Here is a 25,787-nt window from a genome sequence, read left to right as displayed (position 1 = left end):
TGATTGCAGGCTTTTTTTTTTAAGTCTGAACCATTCATTGTTGATACATTCCAGGCAGATCTAAAAGTTCAACGTGTATTACTAATTTCAAAAAAGGTATGCCAGGGTGGCAGTATTTCATTTTATTAATTATTTATGTATGTTTTTTTCTGTTCTCTTTTAATGTAAACATCTTATTTAATCCACTCTTAATGTACTTTTTTAAATGAGTAATGAGATACGAAGGCAAGATGTATGATTTGATTTAATTCTCTTCTGTTTGTGGAAAAACAAAAAACAATAAGACTTTTATATAAAAAAGATAAGAGTTCAATGAGAGTTTTAAAGGCAAAGTATTAAATGAACAACTGCAACTTAGCTTCTTTTTTTAAGTAAATGCAATTTCCACCCAGAATTATCTTTATTAATATGAATGAACTCAGTGAAATTAACCCGGTTTATTAGGTATTTAAAAAAACTAAATAATACAGCAAAGTTGCATAATTAAGTATACCCCTTGATTTGGCTGCTAATTTTTGCAAAAAAAAAAATTACATATTACTGCCCCCTGCCATCGGTGATTAAAACTATATTTGCAAGATAATAATAGCCCAACAATTGTTTTGTTTAATAAGAAACTGGCTTGCTGGCAGAGATCCTCTCTGGTGACAAGTGATGCTTTAAGACTTCTGTTTTGTTTTTATAGACCACAAAGAACCAGGACCCTTATTTGAGTATTCAGCAGAAGAATCAAGTCATTACTGTCATGTCAGAACTTCCCTCCCACACTCGGCCTGTGCAGATTTTGTCTAATTTATTGTAGTTTCAGCTGCAGAATGTTAAAAAAAATCAGACTTAAGAAATGTTGTCCCACAGACCAATATATTTACTTTGCCATCTTTAAATCCAAATCACTAAAGTATGGGAAAAATGCAATAAAACCAAATAAAGGAAATAGGCAACCATTCACTTACTGGAGAGATTTGGTGTATCAAGCATTGCCATCGTACTAGGAATATTCTCTGTATGTACATATATATTATATATACTGGCTTCTTTTATTAACTTAAAATAGTATTTACAGTCTCTAGACATAGACATATTCTTAAACTCATTTAATACAAATATATATAATTTGTATTATTGCTTATAAACTAACAGTTCTGCTGTAGCGATTGTTTGGGCAGCTCTATCTATCTGCTTTAGAGTGACAGGATTTACTGGACGCTTAAAGGACACATGGGATGCAATCACAGAGAGATCCTTCCTGTTTGGTGCGGAGGAGACGGTTTACATGAATAAGAGTTTAATCTACTGCATCATTCTTTCATTTATTAAAGATGTCAAACCTTTGAGAGAGTAAAGCACACCTTTTTCACACACAAGGATGAAAGGGTGAAAACAGAAACCTCATTAGGTAAAGTCCAACTAAGAGGGGAAGGCGGCACAGAAAACAAATCCACAAAGTGACTGGTGATGAAAGGGAATGATGGTCCCAGGTATTCATGTTTCTATGGTCTAAGTGGTCAGTTATGATAAACACGGCGACAGCTGCTGGTCTCAGTCCACCTCCATCTCCTTCGTTCCAGGTTTTGTCTGCTGGCTTCCCTTTGCCTCTCCCTTCCCTTCTGCTCCTTGTTTTGCTGTTGGGCCGTTATGAGCTCCACTGCTTTGGTCATTTGCTTCAGGGGCCTCCTCCACTGTTGGCTTTGGCCTGTTGATCAATGGATTACACACATCCTCAAGCTCCTGGAGAGGAAGAAGCACAGAAGAGGTTAGAAAAAAACACCCAGACGATCCTGTTTATACCACACACATAGATGCTGGTGGAACGACGTTATTCACATACCTGTATTTTGGAAATGATGTCTGCTACTTTAACTACAGGATCTTGGGTTAGACCCAGTTTGCTCTGTGCGTTCATCTTGCTGCTCATCCAGCCCATGTTTTCACTCACACACTTTTCCACTGTGCTCATTTCCTCTGCAGTCAGATGCTGGTATCGCTCATCCTAGGAGAAAATATGTGATGACAAAATTGTTAAAAAACATGACTTACATTGTACAAATTAAGCGAAAAACAAGCTGTGTTAAATATCAGACTTGTGAAGCACTCCACAAAGCCTACAAACTGTTACACTTATTTAAAATTTAAAAAATCTGCTTAAGAAGAGAGAAAATAACAGTGCATCCCTTCATCACAAGTCTTTACCTTCTGTTTAAAGCAATCCACAAACTTCATGTAGAGTTGCAGTTTCTTTCCCATTTCTTCAAAAGCACCCCCCCTGTCCTCGTGCTCTCTGTGCCGGTCCTGAATGGGCTGACCATAAGTCTAGAAAATAACAGAATTTATGTTATAACTCACTCACTTTTAAATTGTTAGAGGTCAGGCCTCAGTAAAGCTCAGCAGGATGACAACTCGTCTCTCAAAATTCTAATTAGTGCAAACCTTCAGCGCCCCGAGCTTCTCCTCGTAGACTTGTTTGGGTTGGTCCTCTCCTTCCTCATACAGCCAGTTCTCTGTGTCCTCCAGCATCAGCGTCAGCCGGTTACTTTCCTGCAGCCAACCAAAAGACAGGCATGAATATAATACAGTGGCGCATCATTCACTTTGCACCTTTTTTTCTCAATCACAGTTGGCAGCAAAGGTGTGTAAGAGAGATGTGCTCACTTCCTCGGTGATGTATTTTTCATACATCCCACAGAGTTTGTCTCGCAGATCATAAACATACTCCTCCACAGCATTTTTAGCATCATTCTGCTCTTTCACCAGTTTGTCCTGGATAATCATCTGACGCTGTGAGGAAAAAACAGAAGAAATATCACAAAGGAGCTAAACAATAACAGCAATACTTATGAATAAGGCATGAAAAATGAACACAAAAAAATACTGACAACCTGCTGAAATTAGATGCAAACCAGAACTTTAAATGTTGCTCCTTCTCTGGGTTAACAGTGTTTTAAAATGTCAGAATAAAACGGCTATCACCAGTACACGTCCCAGTCTTTCTCAGGTAATGAGTATTTCAATCAGACCATGACTCGGCGCTTCCAGAGACCAGCAGGAGCACTCACTTCATAGTCCACAAAGCTGGTCAGGACATCGCTCTCCAGCTGTCGAATGTTGTTGGCTACAATGGGAAGATCGATACTCTTCACCTTGACTTTGGGTTTGCTTCCCCCTGCTGCTGGGTCCTGCTTCTCACCAGGAGCCCCCTCCTGGATTCAGAAACAAGGATTTCTGCTGTGGCTGTCATGTAACTTATTAGGTTTTATTTGGTTTCCAGCCAAGTTAATTGATTTTTTTTAGGATACATTCAGACTTAAAACATGTCACAATTTATTTTTATGCAGAGTGAAAAGTATTCATTTCCTTAAATACAAAAAAATCCCAGTGGAACCAGCTTCTCTGACCTTACTGCTGGAGCTGCTGTCCTCACTCTGCTGGTCCCCCTGGTTTTGGCCTTCCTGATCCACCTGCATTTTGGTCTAAGAAACAAAAACACATTCAAAAGAGCAATATCCACTGTTGCTGTTCAACATAATCAGACAGCTCTACTCTGAAAATAAACCCTGCCAGTGTTTGCAAATGATTCAGTTCAAGGATTTGGCTGAGAAACCCTGTCATCAATAACTAATCAATGTGCTACATTCTGTCTCTGGAGACACTTATTTTTGAACCAAGTTGTTTCAAACCTCAAGATTTCAGACCCAGCATCCATGAGTCCATTACTTTAGAAATGCAGGAGCTTCCTTTTTGGACCTGTGTCCAAAAATGTGCACAGGCTTTTTAAAAGTCACAGATAAAGCACTGTTATCATGATTCATCTCCTGGGCACCAACAAAAATCCTGTTTCCTGTTCCAATTTTATGGAAATCCTTTCCACAGTGATGTAAGTACATCACTATGATGCATACATACCGACTCACAAATGCTACTGTGTAAAAAAACAAAAACAATCCTCTCACCTGATCCTCGGGCCGGCCTTCATTCTGCACCATTGGCTCAGAGTCAATTTGCATGTCCTCTCCCTCTCCTTTCTGCTTCTCTATCAGAGAGGCGCTGGACACGCTGAAGATACCGTGGACGTTGACACGCACTTTGACCTTCACTTTAGAGCTGTCTCCATCCGGCTGGGGAACCACGTTCTGTACAGAGAAACATCCTGGAAACACAACATGGTGGTTTGTAATTACATGATCACTTCACAGACAAGTGGAAGTCACAAACTGATGTCCAGAACCTCATCTTGGCTCTAGATCCCTGTGGGGACTCTGCTGCAAATGAGCCACCCAAAAAAATCTACCTCAAGCATCAATCATTTCTTCTTCTTCTGCAGGTCTGTGCAGCAGGTAAAAGCCAGATATCTGCATTGTTTTGCATCCTAAATTCGTTGCACCAGTCTCTTGGAGGTAAACTGTATCCTTGACTTTCAGAGGGCAGAGAAGCATAATTACCTATCCTGTGGTCTGGGTAGGGAAGATCTTGAGGGCTGCTGTAGAAGGCTTCAAGGTCGAAGGGTTCCTTCTTATGAAAGGTGATCACTTTGGAAAATGGAGCAGCATGATTCTTACTGAACACCTCACACTCTCTGCAACAAAGATTCAGGGAAAGCGAAAGCTTGGTTTACAATAAGAAGAGAAATGACAAAAGAGACATCAGAAGCTTGTTTGATGAGGTGTTTCTGCCTAACTCCCTTTAAATTAAAAATGTAATGTAATTTTTAATATATTTCTAATTTTCCTTTTCTTTTCTGTTTTATCATTTTAATTGTGTTCTTTTATGCCTGTCTGAATGTCTCCAATGCTTTTAATGTTTTAATGTAAAGCACATTGAGTTGCCCTCGTGTATGAAATGCGCTATACAAATAAAGCTGCCTTGCCTTGCCTTGCCTTGCCTTGCCTTGCCTTGCCTTGCCTTGCCTTGCCTTGCCTTGCCTTGCCTTGCCTTGCCTTGCCTTGCCTTGCCTCGTTTGGGTAATTTAGATAACTTAAAGATGTCCTCACCCTAATCCATCCTCTGTTGGTGATTTCCAACGAAGAGTGATGGGATAGGGAACCACGTCAGTGATGGAGAATTCACGCACTTTAAATGCTGGAGACAAAATTGCGCACTGCAAACCAAATATATAATCACTGTTAGACCTCTGATAATTACAGGATATTTGTACAGTATGTTGAAACACTGTTTTGATCACAGGAGGATCTTCACCTGCAGCGCACAGCCTCTCGCTACAGCTTCGTCTGCGTTGAGCGTGGTACTGATGTCTTTGCCGAAAAACTTGCAGATTCTTTCTTTGATAGCTGGGCTTCTTGTGGCTCCTCCGACTATCTCTACTGCGTAGACGTCATCCCTGCTCAGCTCTGACCATACAACACACAGAGATGAGTCAATCCTTCATTCATGCTGCATTTAAAAAACAAACATTCAGAAAAGTCATTTAATTTGAGGTTGGTACTTGATTGCTCAAGGGCCGTTTTGAGTGGCATCTCCACTCTCATCAGATATTGAGCACTCATTTCTTCAAAATGGACCCTGTGGGTTACATAAGAGGAAGATTTATTTTAATGATTCTTGGTTTCCTTTTCAACCATGGATGATTAAAAAAAGAGTTTTTTCACCTGTTCATCCTGCTGGTGACGTCGATGTCATTCATAAAGCACTCAATGTTCAGAGGCAGATCAGAGGAGTTGGCGCTCATTAGCTTCTTCAGTTTCTCACACTCTTGGTGCAGCCGCAGCAGGGCCCGCGGGTTCTCTCTCACGTTGAGTTTGTACTTGACCTTAAACTCATCACAGAAGTAATCAACCAACACCTCGTCAAAATTGCACCCGCCGAGGTACGGATCAAAAGCGGTGGCCAAGACCTGACGGAGCAGATTTGACATTAATCTGGGTTTAGAGGTACAGGGGTTAAGAGTGGGAGGAGATGGACAGAGGTTAAAAAGCTAACCTTGAGTTTGCCTTTGTTGAAGGCGGTGACTGAGACCTGGAATGATGAATGTCCCATGTCCACAAACACCACATTTCTGGGCCTCTCCTCTGGAGTTGGAAGGTCTTGTTTGTAGATTCCATAAGCCAGCGCCACTGTTCAGAGGAGAGAGATCTACGGTCAGCTTTGGATGAGTTTTGAAGTACACTATGTCAATTCTGCATCATAGGCTTTCGTCTGCATTCAGGGCATACAGCTGAATGTTGTTTCTTTCAGACCAGGTGTGGAGAAAAATAGTGCACATAGCATTGAACAAACAAAACAACATATTGAAGACAAACAGTAAGGAATGCAAGTGGGCTGCTTTAAATGACTGCACTGTTAAACTGTGTAAGTGTAACAAAAATATATACCCTTTATAATTAAAGGACAAGTGTGATACATATTTGTAGTACATATTCATATAATTTTATTTATTGGCACCTTGTACAAAATCACATCATTGTCCTATGCAGCACCTACCTCTGCAGTGTTTTACCTTAAGTATGTTGTTTGTTTGTTTATTGTTTGTTTACTGTTTTGTTATGTGTAACCCTTTCTCAGCACCTGGTCCAAAGTAACAGTATTTAATTCAGCTGTTCCCCTTATATGTGGAAAAATGAGAAAAAAGTTTTCTTGAACAGACATGACTTGCTTGTGTACATGTGTATATAGTTTAATAAAATGATATAGCATAGTGCAATAGTTTGTGACTGCACATTGTGACAATAAATGAGTAGATAGGAGGCAAAGCTGTGTAGTGGTAAAGTATTGTGTGCTAATAATGGGAAATAAGTAAAAGGACCTGAATAAAGGTTAACATTGATATAAAATCTGTATTTTACAATAACACTGACCAGCAGTAGTGTCATTGATAAGCCGTAAACAGTTGAGCCCTGCAATTTGAGTTGCATCAAACACAGACCGTCTTTCAGCATCTGTGAAAAAACTGGGGACCTGTAAAAAGTAAAAGGATGTTCATAAATCAAAATGTTTCATTGAACCTCTTGGTGTTTTATCTAAACAGTCCACTGTGATGTTTGTCACTTACAGAGATGACACAGTCCACCACCGGCTTCTTCAGGGCACTTTCCGACGTCTCCTTCAGCTTGTTGAGCAGCATCCCTGTGATCTGCTCCACTGTGAAAACTTTGTCCTCGTCCAAATAACGCACCTGAAACATGGTACAGTTTGGCTGAGATAAACAGGATGGCATGACAGCCAAAACATTTTTAGAGGAAAACAGAAAAAACAGGGCTGTAGCTGCAAGAATAAAGGATTGCAGTGACAGCAGAAAATGGTTGGGGTCAGAGAGAAAGGGTAGCACGGAGAAAAAGCTGGAAGTATGTACAGTGCTTCACCTTAACTCCAGTGTTTCCATTGGCCAGTTTATGTAAGCTGTAAGGCAGTTTGGGTTTTTCCGCTTGGACAAATGGGTCATCAAATGCCCTGCCGTGGAACTTTTTGAAGCCATGGACTGTATTTTTGAAGTTTGTTATGACCTAAAATAAGAAGATACTTGATTACATTATGAGAGGTCATTTTATTAAAGCTTTTCTAAAAGGTGAATGATATTAGTACATGTCCTCGGCTAACAGTGATTATTTACATCATTATTCCAGTCTATAGTATAGCTTTATGTACAAAAAAAGGCATACTGCAATGGAAAATCTTACTTGACTTTTGGCTGCATTTCCAATCATGCGGTTTTTGGAGGCCAAAGACACACAAGCCCTTGTTGGAAGACAAATACATCAGCACATTAGGCAGACTACAACAGAAATAATCCAGCCAGACACGCAGAACTGTAATTGTCTGACTGCTGCAGACAGAATCAAACGTCCAGGGCAGAGAGGCAGATTTCGATTAAGGAAATTTCACAAGGGAGTCTGAGGAAGAAGCAAAAACTAGGGCAGTGAGATGGAACAGTTCACCTTCAACAGTCAAAAAAATCATCATCCCCCTCCCTATCCTTATTACACAGCAAATCATTGTGTTTACTAAGATGGAAGCTCCTACTCACACAGGTTTATGGATGTATTTCACTATGATAAGTCTCGCCTTAGTTTCACCTTGCCTCAAAAATATCCCGAGTCACTGAAAGGTGCAATGCTCTTCACCTTCCCAGCAGCACATCCTTGTTTGCAGGATGCTGCAGCAGATGTGCTGCTCTTATCATCTACTGTTATCCCTCTCCATTTAGAATACACAGAGTAAACTAATTTATATGCAAAACTGTATTATGAGGCAATGTGGGATTTCATACTCTGAAATGTTACTGAGCTGGCCCTTAGAAGGATGTGGCTAATTTGAATAATAATGTAATAATAGCAATGTCATGAAAAAACCTGCTTATTTCTCTTTAGAATAAACAATACACTAGAGTATGAGCTAATCCTGCCATAAAGCCTTAATAACATCTTGTCTTCTTTAAGTTGCTTATCTCGGCCAAGTTAAAGGCGCACTACGCAGCTGATTATCTACAGACGTGTCAGCAGTGTTTTTAAAAAGACTCATTTTATATGCGACATTTTGACCTACGTTCACCTGCTGTGTCGCTGAATAAAGCATCAGTAACAGGCCTCATCACAACCAGCAGCAGCAGCACTGCTGTGTCTACAGACTCCACACCATCACCGCTCAGCCAGTGCGCGTCCAGGCGCAAACATTGCGTAACAAACTCACAGCCAGACCACATTTCATGGTGATGATGATGCTTCTCAAAATGTATACTCACGGTGTGCATCTGTCACTGTAATCATTAGTAATTGTTTCAATGCCGCCGCTCCTTGCAACAGCGATGTAGCAATTCTGGAAACCCACATCAATGCCTACCACTGACATGATGAGCGCTCTTTAAGTCACCTTTCTGAAGTTGTCCTCAGAAACGACCGCGCGTCACTAATGAGAAATAAAAAAATATAAGCGCTCTGTCCCTATAAAATGTAAGAAAGCGTGTCCTCTGCTGTAAACACAAAGGAGAGAGCTAGCCGAGGGAGCACTCACTGAATTACTAGCTGTTATGTAAGTCAAGCTGTTTATAGCAAACTCATTCAGAGTAATCCCACGGAGCAATGGTGTCCAGAGCGGATTCTCCCACTCAAAGGTAGCCCTACATCACCCAGTGCCTCTGACCGACAGATGCTCTAAAGCCCGCCCCCTTAGGCCTGGGATTGGCTGCGTCAAACCCAATGTCCCAACGTGATTGGTGCGCCATCCAATCGATAACAGAAAAGTCTAGAAACCCTTATAAAGCAGACAGTAGGGACAGCAGTGGTACAAGAAGAGACTCACTCGCCCTAAATAAAAACCTGTCAGGCTGAGTTCCCTCATCCCACTCTCACGCACTCCAGGACTGATGTTTGCACGTCACTGCAATGTCTAAGAAATCAGCATAAATATCAGATTAATATCTGGAGCTTGCAAGGCATAGAGGAAGAGCTTGAAGGCCCTTATGCCTTATAGGGAAGAATTCACAGGGGAACACAGGTGTGGTCTTCTTATATACAAATAAATACCTACATAATACATGCACACTTTATGAAGCCCACACCTGCGTCTCCCTTTGTGACTCAATAAGATCAAATGATTCATTACATGTTATTATATTCAAAGTATAAGACCAAAGCTTACTTAAATTAGCTTAATTATTAATTGCACTCTTTGGAAAGAGGAAGAAGAAGAATGGAAATAGTCTACCTTTTCTGAAGGACATTTTCAGTTTCAAGACAATTTTCAGACAATTCAAATTCAATTCAAATTTGCTTTATTGGTATGAACAAAGAAATGTTATTGCCAAAGCACATCAATTCATACAATACATTATATATATTCACAACACACTACACTCACCATATATACATTAATCACACACCATATTCATTACATATTAAATCATCACATACATATCAACCATATATTATATATATTACATATTCTATATGCATTAATGAACGATTACCTATACAGCATATCTCAATGTCCTCACCCGATGCGGCATGCTCACAAAACCTCCACCCAAAATCAAATATTATGGGATGGTGCGTCCCTCAGGCTGTGACAGGCAGACACATCTTCGGTCCCATGGACAAATTCGTTTTGTCATTCCTCGGACTCGCTCTGTCTTTGGTAAAGGTGCTTTTAATGTCTTAGCCCCCTCTTCTAGGTTTGAGCTTCAGGGTCGCCTAAAACTGGACTGTTTAATTCGATTGGATTTCATAACCAGGATAAAGGATGATCTGATCAGCTTGTGCACATGTTTTAAAGCTTAACACTGCTAATTTATAAATCAATGTAATAGTTACTTGTCACTGTATGTTTTGTCCTGTTCTATTTGTGAAACTTTTTATGCTGCTGTCTTGGCCAGGACTCCCTTGAAAAGTAGACTTTGTATCTCAGTTGGACTATTCCTGGTAAAATAAAGGTTAAATAAGAAAAAATATATATGTATATATTTAGCAGCCAGAGGAGCTGCTGACCTTTCCCCCACAGGAGAACTGACAGTTTCTCTTCTGAGGTTAATTTTGGGAAGTTTGGTACCATTTTAGTAATTTCCCTGTAGTGGGCATCTCTTAGAGAAGAGGACTTGCTGCAGTGGAGGAGGAAGTGCATCTCTGTCTCTAATCCCCCTCGTTCCCTTGCTCTTGTTTCCTAGCTGAGGACCTTGTGGAGTGAACGTTCCTTCATGTTGGGACCCAGCCTGCGGCCCTGCAGGAGAACAGGAAGTGCTCGTTGAACAAGCTCAGCTAGCCCGTCAATTGGAGTCAGATAGTTAGCTTGGCAATCACCTCGGCAGGTACAATGGGCCTTTTCGGCAAAACACCCGATAAACCCCCAAAAGAACTGGTGAGTGATGTTTGTTGAGGCCAAGGGAAGTCTTTGTGTCTTGTGTCCGTAATGAGGAGAAAGAAAAGCGACTTTAGCTAACCTTGCTAACGCTAGCTTAGCGTGAGTTCCTCCAATCTGTTGCTACTACCTGAGAACTGAAACCCTGATGTAAGTTTAATTAAATTAATCATCAGGCTCAGTATTAATACCAATTGTTATCCTGCTGTATAAGTAACGTTTTATTTTTAAATCTCGCTTCTTTACCGAGCAGGCAGTCTTGTTTTGGTAACTAGCTTGTGAGCATACAAGCTAACAGTAGTCAGCTGTCAGGCAGTGTAAACAAACCCTGATTGTTGGCTTCAGCTTAGACCAGGACCCGTGCTAGATCAGCGTTTGAAGTCAAATTAGTAAGTCATTCATTGCTTTGAGGTTAAGTTGTGTTGTGAGGGTTCTATAGTCGGACTCTTACTTTTGAAACTTTCAGCATTTTAATCCCCATGTCCTTCATTTCAGATCAGTGAGTGGTCTAGAAAGATCAAGAAAGAAATGAGAATGCTTGACAGACAAATTCGAGGTACGATACAAACATTATTGGCTCTCCCATTGAACAGCTGCAAGAAAAAACACAACAATGTATAATTTGTCTTTATTTCTGTTATTTTTTACTTTCTAAAGCACCAGTGGTGGACAAAGAACACAGCTTCATTACTTAAGTCAAAGTATAGATCCTCCAGGTCAAATATTACTCCAATACAAGTGAAAGTTGTTCAGAGTATTACTTGAGTTAAACTACTGGAGTACTTTCTTATAAAAATACTGAAGTATTCAAAGTACTTCTTAAAAAATCTCAAAACTTTGTATTTTCACAAAGCATGATGGCAGTCAAGAATACATAGGAGTAAATTCTGTTACATTATGTTTATTTAGAAACCATTACTTGAAATCTCTAAAAACTATACCATGGAATAAAAACAGCCACTAAGTTACTCCAAGCACAGACAACTTAGTTTGAAATGTTCATCCGGAATGAAACAAATGTTACGTAGCTCAACACGCTTTCTCAGGTTGGACAGTGAGTTTTTGTATGTTTGGGCAGAGTGGAAAACAAGGGGAACATTTCAAACGATACGTATCATTCTTCATTTCAAAAACCTCTAACACAGGCTGAAGATATGGACATGGGTGCTCAGGTGGAGAATTATAGCCATCATTACCACCTCTAAATGAACTGCCTGATCTGATTTTGCTCTGTGTTTGATATACAGGTACGACTAAACCACTGAGACAAACAGAACAACGCAAACACATTGTACTGTCTTAGGGATCAGATTTCAGAAAAGAGAAGGAGATTCATGAACTGACTTCAAAGCAAAAGTAGTGATTAACTAGAGCACTGATAGAAATGTAGTGGAGTAAAAGTAATAAGTTTCCCCAAAAAATAATACTCAAGTAAAGTATAGATACTCAAAAAATTTACTTAAGTACAGTACTCAAATAAATTTACTCTGCTACTGTCCACCACTGATAAGCAAAACATTTACTTTATTTACTCACAAGTATTAACTGTTTATGAGATCTCACGTAGCACCTGATATTTTAAACATAATAGAGCAAATTACTGTTATTCTGTTGTATGCAAAATATCCTCCTTTTGTTTCAGATATCCAACGAGAACAAGAGAAAGTGAAAAGATCCATTAAAGATGCCGCCAAAAAGGGACAGAGAGATGTGTGTGTGGTTCTCGCAAAGGAAATGGTTCAGTCAAAGCGAGCTATAACAAAAATGCACGCTTCCAAAGCCCAAATGAACTCTGCTGTACTCAGCATGAACAATCAGCTAGGTAAGTTTTAAAATATAAATATATTTCCTTTAACATAATTATCTTAACATTACATTATTTAAATCTTAGATCTTACATTTTTATTGAACACTGTCAAAATAATGGTCAATGTATTTGTATCTCTCTAGCTGTCGTGCGTGTAGCTGGTTCCCTGCAGAAGAGTACAGAGGTAATGAAAGCCATGCAGAACCTCATCAAAATCCCAGAGATCCAGGCCACCATGAGAGACCTGTCAAAGGAGATGATGAAGGTAAAGGACAGTGGGACTGAATTAGGTTGCCATCTAATACTATTGGGGCTTAACAAGGTTTCATGTTAACTCATTTATATTCCAGGCTGGAATTATTGAGGAAATGCTGGAGGACACATTTGAGAGCATGGAAGATGGAGAGGACATGGAGGAAGCAGCAGAGGAGGAGGTTGACAAGATCCTCTTTGAGATCACAGCAGGTTAAGATTTGTTCTGATTATTCAGCAGATTTTAAAAGTAGAGTTCTCCATCCCTGTTTTCTAGTATCCTAAGTTTTACCACAGATGACTTCTACCAAAGCTTTATCTCATTGTTCCGTTTGCTTTGTCAGGTGCCCTTGGCAAAGCGCCCAGCAAAGTTACAGATGCTCTGCCTGACACAGAGCCGCTTGGAGCCACTGCAGCTTCGGACGAGGAGTCGGAGGAGGACATTGAAGCGATGCAGTCAAGATTGGCAGCTCTCAGGAGCTAAGGTGAACTGGTACTATTAAAGTCGGTTTGTCACTCCAAGAACAACAGAGACAATTGTTGCTGCAGGTTTTACAGTGCTGAGCATCCTGTCTGCTTCATGTTATAAATACTATTTCATAATCATGTGGGTTAACATCGTGCAATGACAGTAAATATCTTTATAACATTTTTTTTTAATATAGAACGTGTGGTTTACGCAGCCTGAAGCAAAGTTGTTTTTGCTTTTGTCTTTTTTTTATCTGGGGTAACCCTAGGTAAGTCTTTATTATCCAAAGTCAAACAGAAAGTTGAAGAAAGTGTACATAATGTAAGTATGAAAAGCCTGCTGTGCCTACAGTGCTTCATCATATTGTGGACTGGTGGTGGAGCTACTTGGGTATAAATGATCCAAATAAGTGATTAACTAACTTTTGAAGGACGCCGCCCTTCACTTCAAATAAATCTTTCATCACTGATTAGCAGTTGTTCTAAATCTCTTAGGAAACCTTTTTTAAAAAGTATCTGTTCAGTTCCGTTCACAGGACACCAGCCCACATTATCTTTAACACTAGAGCTGAAGGGTGGATTTAGTTTCATGTACTGTCAAAATGTGTGTGTTCTATATGTGGTCTGACACTCATCAGAAAAATGCACGCATACTACCCGACTGACTTTATTTTGCATTAACATTTAGCTTGTTAAATGTTGGACTTTGTGTCACAGTTGAGTTCTTTCTCAGCAGGGGGATGCGGAGGAAATAAAAGAGGTTGGATAGTGCAGGACCTATGTATTGTGGAAGCATTGTGTGTATAATTTTTCTATGTGACTGGGGATAAAATAAGAAAATAAACTTTTAAGAACAAATATTGCCAATAAGAACAATGTGTTACACTGGTTTTTACTCTAAGTTATTAAAACATTCTTTCAAACTAACCAGAACTCATTTGAGACCTTTTCTGATCTAGAAAGGGAAGGAGCCAACTCTGCAGATCAGAAACTGTACCACATGGAATATATAATTATGTTAAAACAAACATGTTTCTGACAGATGAAGCAGCTTGCGGACTGTTTAAACAGTAAAGGGTTAAATTAATGGGTGTGCTGCTTTTCACTGTTTTGCAGTTCAGGAACTGACTAATGCTGGATGCCAGAGGAATGCCTGAGAAACTTGGTGGATTATGCGCTTTTGCCTTTTTTTGTTTGTATTTTAATTTGAGATGATGTGCAGACCAAACATCATGCAGATTATGTTTAGTGTCTGCTCTTTTGTCCAAGGAGGAAACATTGTTAAACTTTTTTAGGACATTTTGGATCTTGGCTCTTTAAAGCCCCTCCCTGGCTTTGAATTGGACAATAGGATTAGATTTCTACCAGCCACTGCCCTCTCTTTACAGCTTTTCAACCTTGCCTTTGTTCTCTGGCTTCAGTATGTAGGCCACAGAGAGTCAAAACAGAAAAGGTAGTGTTGCAGTAATGGGGGCAGGTCTTCTCATGTTTGGGGATCAGAGTTTTGGAAAGCCCTTCAGGAAGAATTAATCTTCAGGATAAATCCATCGTGGTTATAAATTCTTCAAAAAATGAAGTCTTAACTCCGCTGTTAAAGCTAATACATGTTTTCCAATGAGTGCAAACAAAGCCAGTGTCAGGTGTGGCTTTTTTTGTTTGGATCGGTCTACAAAAGCAGCAAACCTTTCATGCAAATAAGATACTATGATAAAAAATAACTGGTTTACTGTTCAATATTACATTGAGGTGGTAAGTACTTGATTCTGGTTGGCCGTTACAAAGCAACACTTCAGAGAGACTGTCTGTTATTTCACCATGGCACAATGCTGCAATGAGGAACACACCATTACAAGGGATACAAAGGTTCCAGACTCACGATACACTTTCTCTCCTATAATACTAAAAAATAAAGTATTGTAGTTCTCGAGCCTTCAGTGTGAGGATTTCCTGTGTCTTCTTTTTGTCACTGTAACTTGAGACTTACAACAGAGTCAACCTGAACTGAGTCATCTGGGTTTTGGGTACATATGGGGGGATTATTTAATATTTCATACACACATGAACTGATCTTATGAGCTGACAACTTATCGATAATGTTTAAAGGAACCACTGGTTGTGGTCCATTGTGTGTATTTCTTACTTAAGAGTAATTTATTTGGTTTGATCTATAATACAATGCAATGAAAGACAGACAGAAAACCTCTGGTAAGTAATCATTTAAGTGCTGGTTTGTCTCTGGACATCTGGATAAATCATAATACTTAAAGCAGGGGTGTCAAATGTGTGGCATGTGGGCCAAAACCAGCCCACCAGAGGTTCCAACTTTGCAAAGTGCAAAAATTACAGAGAAGACATTAACTGCAACTTTTAAATAAAGGTAACTACTATTTCAAATTTGTCCTCTGGGGGTCCCATAAAATCATATTGCTGACGGAGCGCCCTGAACGGTTCTCCAGGACTTTTTTTCTCAAATTGAGAAAATAGATTACTGGCTGTTTGCACTATAAGATGATCCACTAACTACTAACACTAGCACTACACCCCTGCATAGAACACTGTCCAGCAAGCAAACTGTTCCTGCTGGAGCTGAGGGGTCCAGAATAGTCAACTTTACCTTCTTCATTATCATAATCTCTGTTCTTTTACAGTAAACATTACACTGTGTGTCAGGTGAATGGGTAACCTGTGTGTTTGGTGTGTTTGCAGCAAGTTTCAGTACTTAAAGAGTAAAATATTCGGCCCACTATGAGACTCATCATGGCAAAAAATACAACAGCTGTTTTTGTAGAAAGATGGTTCATTAAATGTGAACATTTTCAGAATGTACTTGTACTTTTTTTGTACTTAAACAAATAGAAAATTGTAGAGTTGGCTATATTTGTAGGTTATTATGTTGTGATTTTACTGGTCTGGCCCACTTGAGATCAACTTGGGCTGTATGTGGCCCCTGAACTGAAATGAGTTTGACGCCCCTGACTTAAAGCCTGGCATGGTCTGTGCTGGATGTGTACTTACACTCTATGCAAATTGTCCATGCAGAGGATATTCAACTTCATGTTCACCATGAGCAGTAAATCAGGATCTCCATTCAGTCTCATTACATCTAAACACAGACTCAGCAGTCCCCCCTCAGTATGCGAGTTGACTGAGCAATGCAACACTGCCATCTATGGACAAGAGAGATACCCCGCTGGCTGTTTATCGCGCATCACGTTGCCGCTTCTGTGCGTCCACACGCTGCCGCCTGGACGCGCCTGTCATCTCCTGGAGGAAACTCCTCCCCGCAGACAGCGCGTCCTGTCGCCTCTCCAGCGCAATGGTCTCCTGGATCATCTCTAGACTCGTGGTGTAAGTCATTTTATTATTTCTTTGCATATGTCCTCTCACAGTGACATGTGTTATTCATAGAGGTTCCTGGGTGGTGCTGGTGTTCGAGCCGCGCACTGACGGTGCAGGAGCGGCGCGCTTTACATGCCCCCGCAATTTGTCTGATATTGGATCAAAAACAGACGTCAGTGTGAGCAGAGAGCAGATGTCGGTGTGTTATTTTATTAAAAAACAGTCTGAATTCCTCAAGACTGCACTTTGCTTTGACAGAAGAAACGCTGAGTAAGGCCTGTGTGGACCTGCTGTGCTCCTGTAGCCATGCACTCTTTGTGTTTATCAAGTAGCTGTTTTATTTCAGACAAAGCGGTGACGTGACTCTCTGAATAATCTATGATCTTCCATCAGATGATCTTATGAGTCAGTTTGGAGAATCAGAGGCGTCTTTGACTGGCACAATCCCCTAAATGTCAGAGTGAGGAGAGGTATCAGAACAACAGGAGCGGTCTGTGAGAGGAGCTATATTCTCTGTTGATGTCCCAGATTGGAAAAAACAAAAGGGATGGGTCAGCCTTCTCGGGTTTCATTGCAAGAGTTAGTCATGTAAAAAGGCATGCGCGCATGTATTCCTTTATTGCTGGGAATTTGTATGAGATGAAACAATAGGACGACATCTATTGCTGTGAAATAAGTCTATTTTTACCTGCACAAAGTATGAATCAGCGCCATTGCAGACATGTGGAGTGTACCATTAGCAGGCCCAATCTCCAAATGCATAGTAAGGCAATTAAATATAGATACAAGATCTTGTTGCAAAGACAGGAATGTTGCAGCTGTAGCCTAACTATCCAGAAAACCGTAAAAGGAGGTCATTTTGGATCCAGTCTTAAAGTGAAGGGTCCAGTGCCTTCCCCACACATGATATTTTTAGTGTCCTTGTGTCTGTAAACTCTGTTAGAGCTCAGTTAGAGGTGCAACATGATGTGGGTCAGTAACTTGATCAGGTCACACTCACAGCTGTCGCCTGGCTGTAGCACTCTCAACAGGGCCCATCTCTGCCCAGACAGCCAGCCAGCCAGCCAGCAGCACAGGTGTATACACACAAACAGAGCAGAATTTGAGTAAAACACATGTATGCTATATTTAGCTCTTGTAGGGAAGTTTAGCACATTGGACAGGTTGTTCTGTCAAATCAATCAGGGCAAAGTCTGACTTGGTTGATGTTTTCTTTCTGGGAGGGAAAAGCTGTTGATTTACCTTGATCTCACCTGACAACCTGCCACAACCTCCTGCCTTCTGTAAGCTGTATCTCAGAGGGCTTATGGACAGAAATGTATTTAAATGTAAGGTAAATTATAGACACATTTGAAGTGATTTTTGTTAGAAAGAGAAGTTCATTTCACATAATACTCCTCTTCTCCCTTATTTCTGCCCTTTCCCTTATAAGAAAAACTACAAATCCCTGCTTCAACCATAATAAAATGCCTGTACCTGTCTTGATGTTACTCATAATGTTTTAAACGTATAGTATGTTGGACTGCATTCATACATACTGTGTTTTCAGAGCTGATATGCACATTTTCTCTCTTCCAGACTTGTGTTTGGTACACTTTATCCCGCATACTCGTCTTATAAAGCTGTGAAATCGAAAGATGTGAAAGAATACGTAAGTATTTTTGATGTGAAATAACATCTGGCAGTGTTCTCCTCATTAATGTGATTATATCTCTGTCTGTCTCTAACTGTTACTGTTTAATATTTTAGGTGAAATGGATGATGTACTGGATAATATTTGCCCTATTCACTGCCGTGGAAGTGTTTACAGATATGTTTCTTTGTTGGTAAGTGACCTCTTTTATCTGACATTAATAATTATCCAGCTCCTGGTGTAAAACAGTTGACCTCTTTTCTTTTATTGTTTATATCGCAAAGACATTTTTTAGTATGCTTTGTTGTACTAGTTTCACTATCTGTGTCTTTATTGCAGGATTCCTTTCTACTATGAACTGAAGATCGCCTTTGTGGTGTGGCTGCTGTCTCCGTACACTAAAGGCTCCAGTGTGCTGTACAGGAAGTTTGTCCATCCCACGCTTTCCTCAAAAGAAAAGGTGATGAAAAGCTGTCCTTTTGTTACACCTTCCTTTCTCCACTGGTGCAGTTCAAGTAAAGGCTTAGCTAAAAATATTCACTTAGATTGCGTGGTTATCGACTTATAGAATTTGAGCTTTGCAGCTATCTAGAGAACAAAGAGCCTTTGTGCCAATTCACTTTTCCACTTAAGCTGTTTGCAGGGCAGAAGACAGGAAATGTCCTGGTGTTCCTGAATTTCTCTCTTCCTTTTTCCTACATCTGCCTTAAAAATAAAAACACAAGTCAGTTTAGCAAGGACAATAACGCAGAGAGAATTAAATCAAACTAAAGTCATGAGAACTGTAAGAACAACCTGTGTTTAAAACAATGTTTATGTGTTTTTGTACTTGTTGCAGGACATTGACGAGTATATCTGCCAAGCAAAGGACAAAAGCTATGACACGCTGGTGCATTTTGGAAGAAAAGGGCTGAATGTTGCTGCCACAGCTGCAGTCATGGCGGCAACAAAGGTAATGCAGACTGGATATTTGCTTTGTATTGACCTGGGGGTACAGTAGAGGGTCAGTTTAGGACATCAGGCCTGTTGATTGCTAGTCATGTGAAGTGAGAGGCTCACTGAAGGCTTGATTTAAAGATCAATTAACCTTTATCAAAGCTGCAGAGTCCTTTAAGGGCCATCCCTCTTTTCTGTGGTATTTATCAAAAGGAGATCCCAGGTGATACCACAAATAGTTAAGTTAAAGACCATTAAATATAGAGGGAAATATTTTGATGGGGAATTAGGATAATATGGGTATAATAAACATAAGTTAAAAAGGCTCTAAACATTGAGGCCCTTAGGAGACATGCATCCATTAATTATATTTACTCTGTTTTCCAGTAATAAGTTGATTTCAGTTGTTTTCTTCTTGACTTAATGTCAGATGATCATAACCCAATGTTGCAAAATCACAAATCAAACAAGTCTTGTTATGGTCTTGCTTATCACAGAGTGTTCTGTTTTCTTGATCACTGTAAAATGATCCCAACAGTAAAAGAAAGCAAGCTTGTTATCTCCAGGAAATGAGATTAATAATAAATGTGTCATAAAAGGAAACCAGCTTTGTTATCCTGAGATAATGAAATGTACAAATTGAAATTGAAATTGAAACTAAATGTAAAAAATTGAGGATGGGAACTTACTTTGTCACAGGATTTAGCATGTATTGCGAGAGGATATTTTTAATATTGTCAGGGAAATACTGATCACTTCTCAAACAACTCCTCAAAGTGATAAGATCAAATAAATACACATTTTATTATTTTATTGAGGAGTTTGAAAGAGACTGAAAATAATGCTGGTGCCTATTTAACAAGACCATCAGCAACAATATAAACTTTTCTTAATGGCTGTTTTTAAAGCTTGAAAGTCACTCAGGGAAGGGTAGGAATCAAGCAAAGTGATGAACAGCACGCTGGTCAAACAGTCTTTTAACATTAACCACAGCAAGAATTCTCGATGAGTGATACATTTGACCTTCAAAGAAAGCAGGATGAGATTATTTTTGTTAAAAAAAAACACAATTAAAGCTTGTAAAGGACAGAGTTAGCTAAGAGATAAGAGGTACAGCTTTGTGCACAGGGGGGCAACAACATTGACAAAAGCTGAAAGTTCTTTATAGTAGCTTTAATATTTATTTTTTCCTGAGTGATAATGACTAAGGAGGAGGTTGGAGATTGTCTGTAAATGTCATATGTTTATCAGTGTTTTTTTTTTTTTACAATGCACAACAAACAGAATGTTAAAATGAAAAACATAGGTTGGTAGGTCTAAAACTAACTATCTTAAACATCTGAAAAGTGGAATAGTATTGTTTTCCAGGAGTTGCTGTACTTTGTCTCACACATTGCTGCAGACTCTAAATGAACACTCTGTATTACCCGTTCTAGAGCCAAGGGGTCCTGTCAGACCGACTGAGGAGTTTCAGCATGCAGGATCTGGCTTCCTATCAGGAAGAGCCCGTTAGCACCACCCCCGGCACCAAGCAGCCTGCAGCAGCACAGCATCGAACCAGATCTATGATGCGCAGCAAGTCAGAGAGCTACAACAAGGGTGAGCAGACTTCTCATGCTGCCATTATATTAAAAAAGAAGCCTTCGTAGAGACTGACCCGAGCTTGCAAGACTCAGGAGGGATCCATTATGTAATGTAACATGTAGATATAACGTGTAACACAACACTCATTCCCCTGAAAAAACATAAGCTATAAATGTGCCGTTATATTGAAAGGTAGTGACGGGTTTGTTTGTGTAAAGCAGATTATTAAGTAGATTTCTGTCTTCCTGTGCTAGCTTGTTTAAGCTGACTGATATTGTTTCGTACCCCTGCTTTCCTGAGTGGCCCCCTCACTTCAGTTCTGCCTTCCTGTTTGGAACAGGTCAGGCCTCAAAGAGCTGCCTGGCACACCATCCTGTGATAACACTCACGTGTAGCTGGGGGGTTTTTGTTCCCAGTGTAACATCATGTGGAAACAGTTGTTGTTGCGTTTTTTTAACGGAATACGGTGTCCTTTCTTTCTCAGCTGATATTTCTATCTTTGTAGATAAATTTAGACCCAGCTGACTAATTGGACTGAAACATCTGCACAGTTGAGAGGCAACTACCTTCAACAAAGAAGAGATTGAGATTACATCTGTTAACTTGGAGGATCAAAGTTAAGCATCATTTAGAGTCATTTGGGGAGGAGAAAGTATAGATAATGGTTTGAGGTTTTCGAGTTGAACCCAGGACCAATGCAGCCTTTGTTTTTGTTTTTTAAGAGCCGCTCTCCGACCACTGGGCGCCTTGTCATCATTATTTCATTGTATTTTTCTTTCGGTCAACAAATCCAATTGACAGACCATAACTAATAAGACAGTAAATATTTCCCTACTTCCCCACCCTGTCTAGACTGTCATAGCCCAGAGCCTGATTCAACTCAGAACATAGACCCTTACAAGCAGGTTATTACATTTCTAAGAATGCAGGATTTCCTAAAAGACAATGCCACTCTAGGTTTAACGAAACATTTATACAACAGGAATTAACAATGCATTCATGAAGAACTTTTTGCTGCAGCTGATACATTTGTATTTCAGCTTTGTATGGCAGCAGGGTGGTTCATGTGGCATCCCCATATAAACTACTGTGACCATGATCATGGAAATTTAAGCACATGTCAAGCGGGACAACTGAGCAGCTCACGAATGTTTTCATGACATTCTTTTGAACAAAAATGAAGCTTCATGATTGGTGTATTCAGGGTTTTGGTCACGCAAAAGGATTTGTTGAAGATATTTGAAGTATGTCATGTCCCAAAACTTTTCCTTTCAAAACGATTGTGACTATTTAAAACTCACTTTACACTATATTGACAAATGTAAACGTATGCTTTGTTCTGACTGTGTTATTATGTAACATTTTGAAGTGATGTAATCATGCAGAAAAACAGATGGCTTTAATATGCAGAGGCTTGTAAGGACAGTGTTTCTGAAACAAAGTGGTGCAAGCTTTAAATAACTTACAGTTCCTCCTCTGTTTGTTGTCTACAGATTGAAAATTCATTATGAGAACTTCAAAATCTCAGATTGACAAATTTATACACCAAGCATTAATTCAACATTTTAGCTCTAATTCTATATACCAATGACAGAATTTTAAACATTGTTCATCCTTTCCATCAACCTTTTTCATGGACCAGAGAAGGATTTTGACATGACAGACTATGAGGTCTTGGGGTTGGACCAGTGGGACTCCAAGAGCTCTCTGTCCCAGACCACTTCCCCCACCGAGCCTGATTCCACACCCATTACACTCTCTCTGACACCCCAGTCCACTCCACCCTCCACTCCTTCTCCACCTCCCTCACCATCAGCTCCAGAGCAGCCTGAGGAGGTGGGGAAAGGAGTAGAGGTGGCATCAAGCTCTCCACAGCTCAGGCTGATGAAGAGGAAGGCTCCAGAGGTACACCGCCTCACCATGACGGCTGTCTCAGCTGCTGCCTGACTCTAACCGCCCCCTGAGAGTGGTGGTCTACTCACCCGTTTACTAATTTCTACTGCTGTGTACTTAAACAAGTCATCATGGTTCAATTGTTATGCTACTGAGGAGAGTCTGATTGTTAATGGGATTTCTGCACAGATGGAGCTGAGTCACGTTTTAACCTTAGTGGATTTACAGCTAGCTCTGATGAATATGTCATGTTGCTTTGTATTTGCACTTGCTCACATGTTTGGAAATGTGGCATGGGAGGAGACCAAACATGGCTGACATATTGACATGGACTGACATGTTTTTCCTGATAATTACGTTTTGCTTTGATGGACTGTGTATTGTGTGTATTGGGAATAATTCTGCACACTGAGTCACTGCAATGAATGGGTGTTTTAAAAACATTTTCCTGATCTAATATAATATTAGTTTGTTTGGCATGGTGGTGCCCAACAGAATGAAACAGCACAGCACTTCCTTCATTTTTCTTATTGTCAGCCAACTGGATCCCATAACATATGAATAATTTGGCGTTTTAAATGATTAGAAAAATATCAAAAATGTATTAATCCACTGCTGAAAGCCCCAAAACCTTTTTTTTTTTTTTTACATCTGTTTAAATAATGCGCAAAAGAGCTACAGTACCCAGATAGACAGATCTTTTTAAAAAATGAAACTACATATTTTTGAGACCTGCTGGTAAAGATTCATGACTTTAGGTTTGGACTGAGACACACTCACTAGGTTTAGCCTCACCCTGGGATTTGTTGACAATATGAAAATACCAAATAACAGCAACCATGTCCTCCAGGTATTATGAGCGTTAATGTTACTGACCTCCTCCTCTTTCCGTCCCTCCCCATCTGTTCTCCCTTCCAGCCACCTCTTAGAGTCTTGAGGCCTCTCACAAGATCTCGGAGTGCTCTTTCCTCAAACAATGAAGCCATGTGAAACTGTCCTAAAGACTCCTCCAGCTGCCTTTGCTGCAAGACGTGAAAATACTGAATGGCCAAAAGCTCTACGACTGAAGCAGCCTTGCTTTGGGATAAGGTATTACCAAAGTGACCTATGATGACCCCTCTATATATGATATATAGCTTGTGGCTCATGATTTGGTTTGTGACATTGAGGTAGAAGAATGAGTGAATGGGTGATAGACATTAAAGTTTGTGGGTTATTGATTATGTATTTATGTACAGTTTGGGTGTACTTCATCTTTCTCATTTGATTGTTTTTATATATCTGGTGTGGGTAGGCATTTGCATGTGTGTCCTCCCGTTCATTAGTCCTCTGTTTGTAAAACAGAATGTACTGTCACTGGAAACTACAGCTGGCATTGCGAGTGGCACAGTCACCGTTTGAGAATGTGTTTAACGCCAAGGATCAGGAGAAAAGGAGGCTGTTTTTTTAAATCCATTCAATCTGTTATTGACAAACAGCTGTTAAGACCTGTTTCTGTAGAATCAATTATCACATCATGGTATTAAAAAATCAGTCTTTGCTCATTAACATATTCTGAATTGAGACAACCTTTATTAAAAACAAAGGTTGGACAGTAGCGGCAGAAGATATTCTGTTATTTACCTCTCGATTAAAGCCTTAAAGACAGTCTCCACTCTCCACAGAAGAATTTCCACTACAGCTGAGTTCTCATTAGACATTTTGCACTATGTTGGGAATATAAAGTGACTGCCCTCTTTACTCTGAAATGGCCAAAAAATATGATACAATTATCGTAAAAACTAACACAAATAAGATTATTGTAATTATCATTTTTCTTCACTAAAAAGTCTTTACTTGTGGGACAAGTATTACATTCATATTATAGATAAATACATTGAAAAGTCTCACTCAGACTGTTTATGACAATCTACTGTTCAGTTTGTACTCGTCATCTAATGAACTATTTGTTCAGCAATTTAAGGCTAACCTGGAAGACGTCACTTTCAGCTGTAGCAGAGATGGAATATAACATGAGCAAATACTCACTGTGTGTAAACATGGTTCTTGTTCCATGTTTAAAGTCACTGTGTAATGCTCTGCTGTTACTGAACAACTCTTAACCCCACCATCTATCTGTTCGTCTGTCCATTTGCTTGTTTTCTTTTTCATTAAAGTGACTTTATTAGTTTGCAGGTTTACAAACTCCAATTTAACTTAACATTTTGTGACAATACACTGTATGTTTTTTTTTCCATCCTGTTCTTTACTCACTGAGCCTGAATCATAGCAACATTTCACACAAAGTATCACTGTGGTGGTTGTTTCTGGGTGAACTTGCGCAGTAGATTTATGATGTTCATTTCTGTATCTGCATCATTAGCGGTGATTTGAAGTTTGAAACAAAAGCTTCTCAGGTACAACTATTCTGTTTACACGTCACTCACTCTGATGTTGTAGATACACTTGTTATGCACATACAATGTCCTTTGAATGGATGGTGAAGAAAAAAAAACGCAACAGGTAAAAACCAGACTATGTGTTTCAGCGTTAGTATCAGTGTTAGTGCTGAGGGTGAAACCCTTCTATTAAAATACATGCAGAATAAAATGGAGAAAAAAACACGTTGCTCCGTAGCTGATTTGTATACTCGTGCGTAGACTGAAAATCATCATTGCATGATGTTTGTTGTTCATTTGAATGAAAATTGGATTTCTGGAATGACTTTGTAAGAGGTTGTTGGCCACTGTAGATGGTAAACAATTATTTTATTGTCATTTTTGGTTGCTTCGTAGAAAGAATATAAAATGTTAAACTATACATTCATGTCTGCTTTACATATATATGAATAACATGTCTGATTTACTGATGAATTCGCCACTTTGACTCATTCAACTTAAAAACCCTAAGAAATTTTGTTCTGGCAGGCCAGAATGCCACATATCTTAAATTTTAATGTGGTTGATAAATATTAAACAAAAAGCATAAATTGATTACATGATGGGGTGTGGCAATCAATTTGTTGTCAGTGAAATATTTCTGTTTAAATTGATTTTACAGCTATTAAAATATGACACAAAACTTTCACTGTGGTTTTCTTGT

The 25,787-nt window shown here is 39.5% G+C and overlaps 3 protein-coding genes across 4 annotated transcripts; 2 read left to right on the top strand and 1 right to left on the bottom strand.

The window, feature by feature from the left end:
• Positions 1-1,291: 1,291 nt before the first annotated feature.
• Positions 1,292-9,088, bottom strand: hspa4l (heat shock protein 4 like). Its single transcript, XM_034674513.1, has 20 exons — positions 8,956-9,088; positions 8,687-8,850; positions 7,626-7,683; positions 7,311-7,451; positions 7,001-7,123; positions 6,807-6,906; positions 5,932-6,065; positions 5,601-5,845; positions 5,438-5,514; positions 5,191-5,342; positions 4,986-5,092; positions 4,437-4,570; positions 3,948-4,144; positions 3,393-3,467; positions 3,054-3,197; positions 2,650-2,775; positions 2,428-2,535; positions 2,191-2,310; positions 1,829-1,990; positions 1,292-1,728 (listed from the first exon to the last, which is right to left on the bottom strand). Exons 2-20 carry the CDS (start codon positions 8,791-8,793, stop codon positions 1,540-1,542), a joined length of 2,499 nt encoding a protein of 832 aa, XP_034530404.1. The 5' UTR covers positions 8,794-8,850; positions 8,956-9,088; the 3' UTR covers positions 1,292-1,539.
• Positions 9,089-10,604: 1,516 nt separating this feature from the next.
• On the top strand, positions 10,605-14,248 carry chmp3 (charged multivesicular body protein 3). Of its 2 annotated transcripts, none has more exons than XM_034674514.1 (6): positions 10,605-10,794; positions 11,290-11,350; positions 12,437-12,616; positions 12,745-12,866; positions 12,952-13,066; positions 13,198-14,248. In XM_034674514.1, the coding sequence occupies exons 1-6, from the start codon at positions 10,750-10,752 to the stop codon at positions 13,335-13,337; spliced, it is 663 nt and encodes a 220-aa protein (XP_034530405.1). In that variant the 5' UTR covers positions 10,605-10,749; the 3' UTR covers positions 13,338-14,248. The 2 variants fall into 2 exon arrangements, with proteins under 2 accessions (XP_034530405.1, XP_034530406.1); XM_034674515.1 differs by lacking the exon at positions 10,605-10,794 and adding an exon at positions 11,089-11,183 and having other exon boundaries at positions 13,198-14,179.
• A 2,322-nt stretch (positions 14,249-16,570) lies between these two features.
• Positions 16,571-25,770, top strand: reep1 (receptor accessory protein 1). The gene is made up of 8 exons (XM_034675858.1): positions 16,571-16,669; positions 18,239-18,311; positions 18,410-18,486; positions 18,633-18,753; positions 19,132-19,245; positions 20,666-20,828; positions 22,456-22,718; positions 23,625-25,770. The coding sequence occupies exons 1-8, from the start codon at positions 16,638-16,640 to the stop codon at positions 23,694-23,696; spliced, it is 915 nt and encodes a 304-aa protein (XP_034531749.1). The 5' UTR covers positions 16,571-16,637; the 3' UTR covers positions 23,697-25,770.
• The last annotated feature ends 17 nt before the right edge of the window (positions 25,771-25,787 follow it).

Source organism: Notolabrus celidotus, chromosome 22 (genome assembly GCF_009762535.1).
Source record: "Notolabrus celidotus isolate fNotCel1 chromosome 22, fNotCel1.pri, whole genome shotgun sequence".
In the NCBI taxonomy this organism is placed as follows: domain Eukaryota; kingdom Metazoa; phylum Chordata; class Actinopteri; order Labriformes; family Labridae; genus Notolabrus; species Notolabrus celidotus.
This window is presented reverse-complemented; position numbering and strand designations above follow the sequence as displayed.

Bases quoted from the DNA above. Each gene is read 5' to 3' on its own strand.
- reep1 (XM_034675858.1), top strand. From the start codon at position 16,638: ATGGTCTCCTGGATCATCTCTAGACTCGTGGT. The intron at 18,487-18,632 runs GTAAGTGACCTC...TCTTTATTGCAG, and splicing joins ACAGATATGTTTCTTTGTTG to GATTCCTTTCTACTATGAAC. The intron at 20,829-22,455 runs GTGAGCAGACTT...TTCATGGACCAG, and splicing joins GTCAGAGAGCTACAACAAGG to AGAAGGATTTTGACATGACA.
- chmp3 (XM_034674514.1), top strand. From the start codon at position 10,750: ATGGGCCTTTTCGGCAAAACACCCGATAAACCCCCAAAAGAACTG. The intron at 10,795-11,289 runs GTGAGTGATGTT...CCTTCATTTCAG, and splicing joins ATAAACCCCCAAAAGAACTG to ATCAGTGAGTGGTCTAGAAA. The intron at 12,617-12,744 runs GTAAGTTTTAAA...GTATCTCTCTAG, and splicing joins CAGCATGAACAATCAGCTAG to CTGTCGTGCGTGTAGCTGGT.
- hspa4l (XM_034674513.1), bottom strand. From the start codon at position 8,793: ATGTCAGTGGTAGGCATTGATGTGGGTTTCCAGAATTGCTACATCGCT. The intron at 5,343-5,437 runs GTACCAACCTCA...TTGTATGGTCAG, and splicing joins AACGGCCCTTGAGCAATCAA to AGCTGAGCAGGGATGACGTC. The intron at 4,145-4,436 runs GTAATTATGCTT...TTGTGTTTCCAG, and splicing joins CTACCCAGACCACAGGATAG to GATGTTTCTCTGTACAGAAC.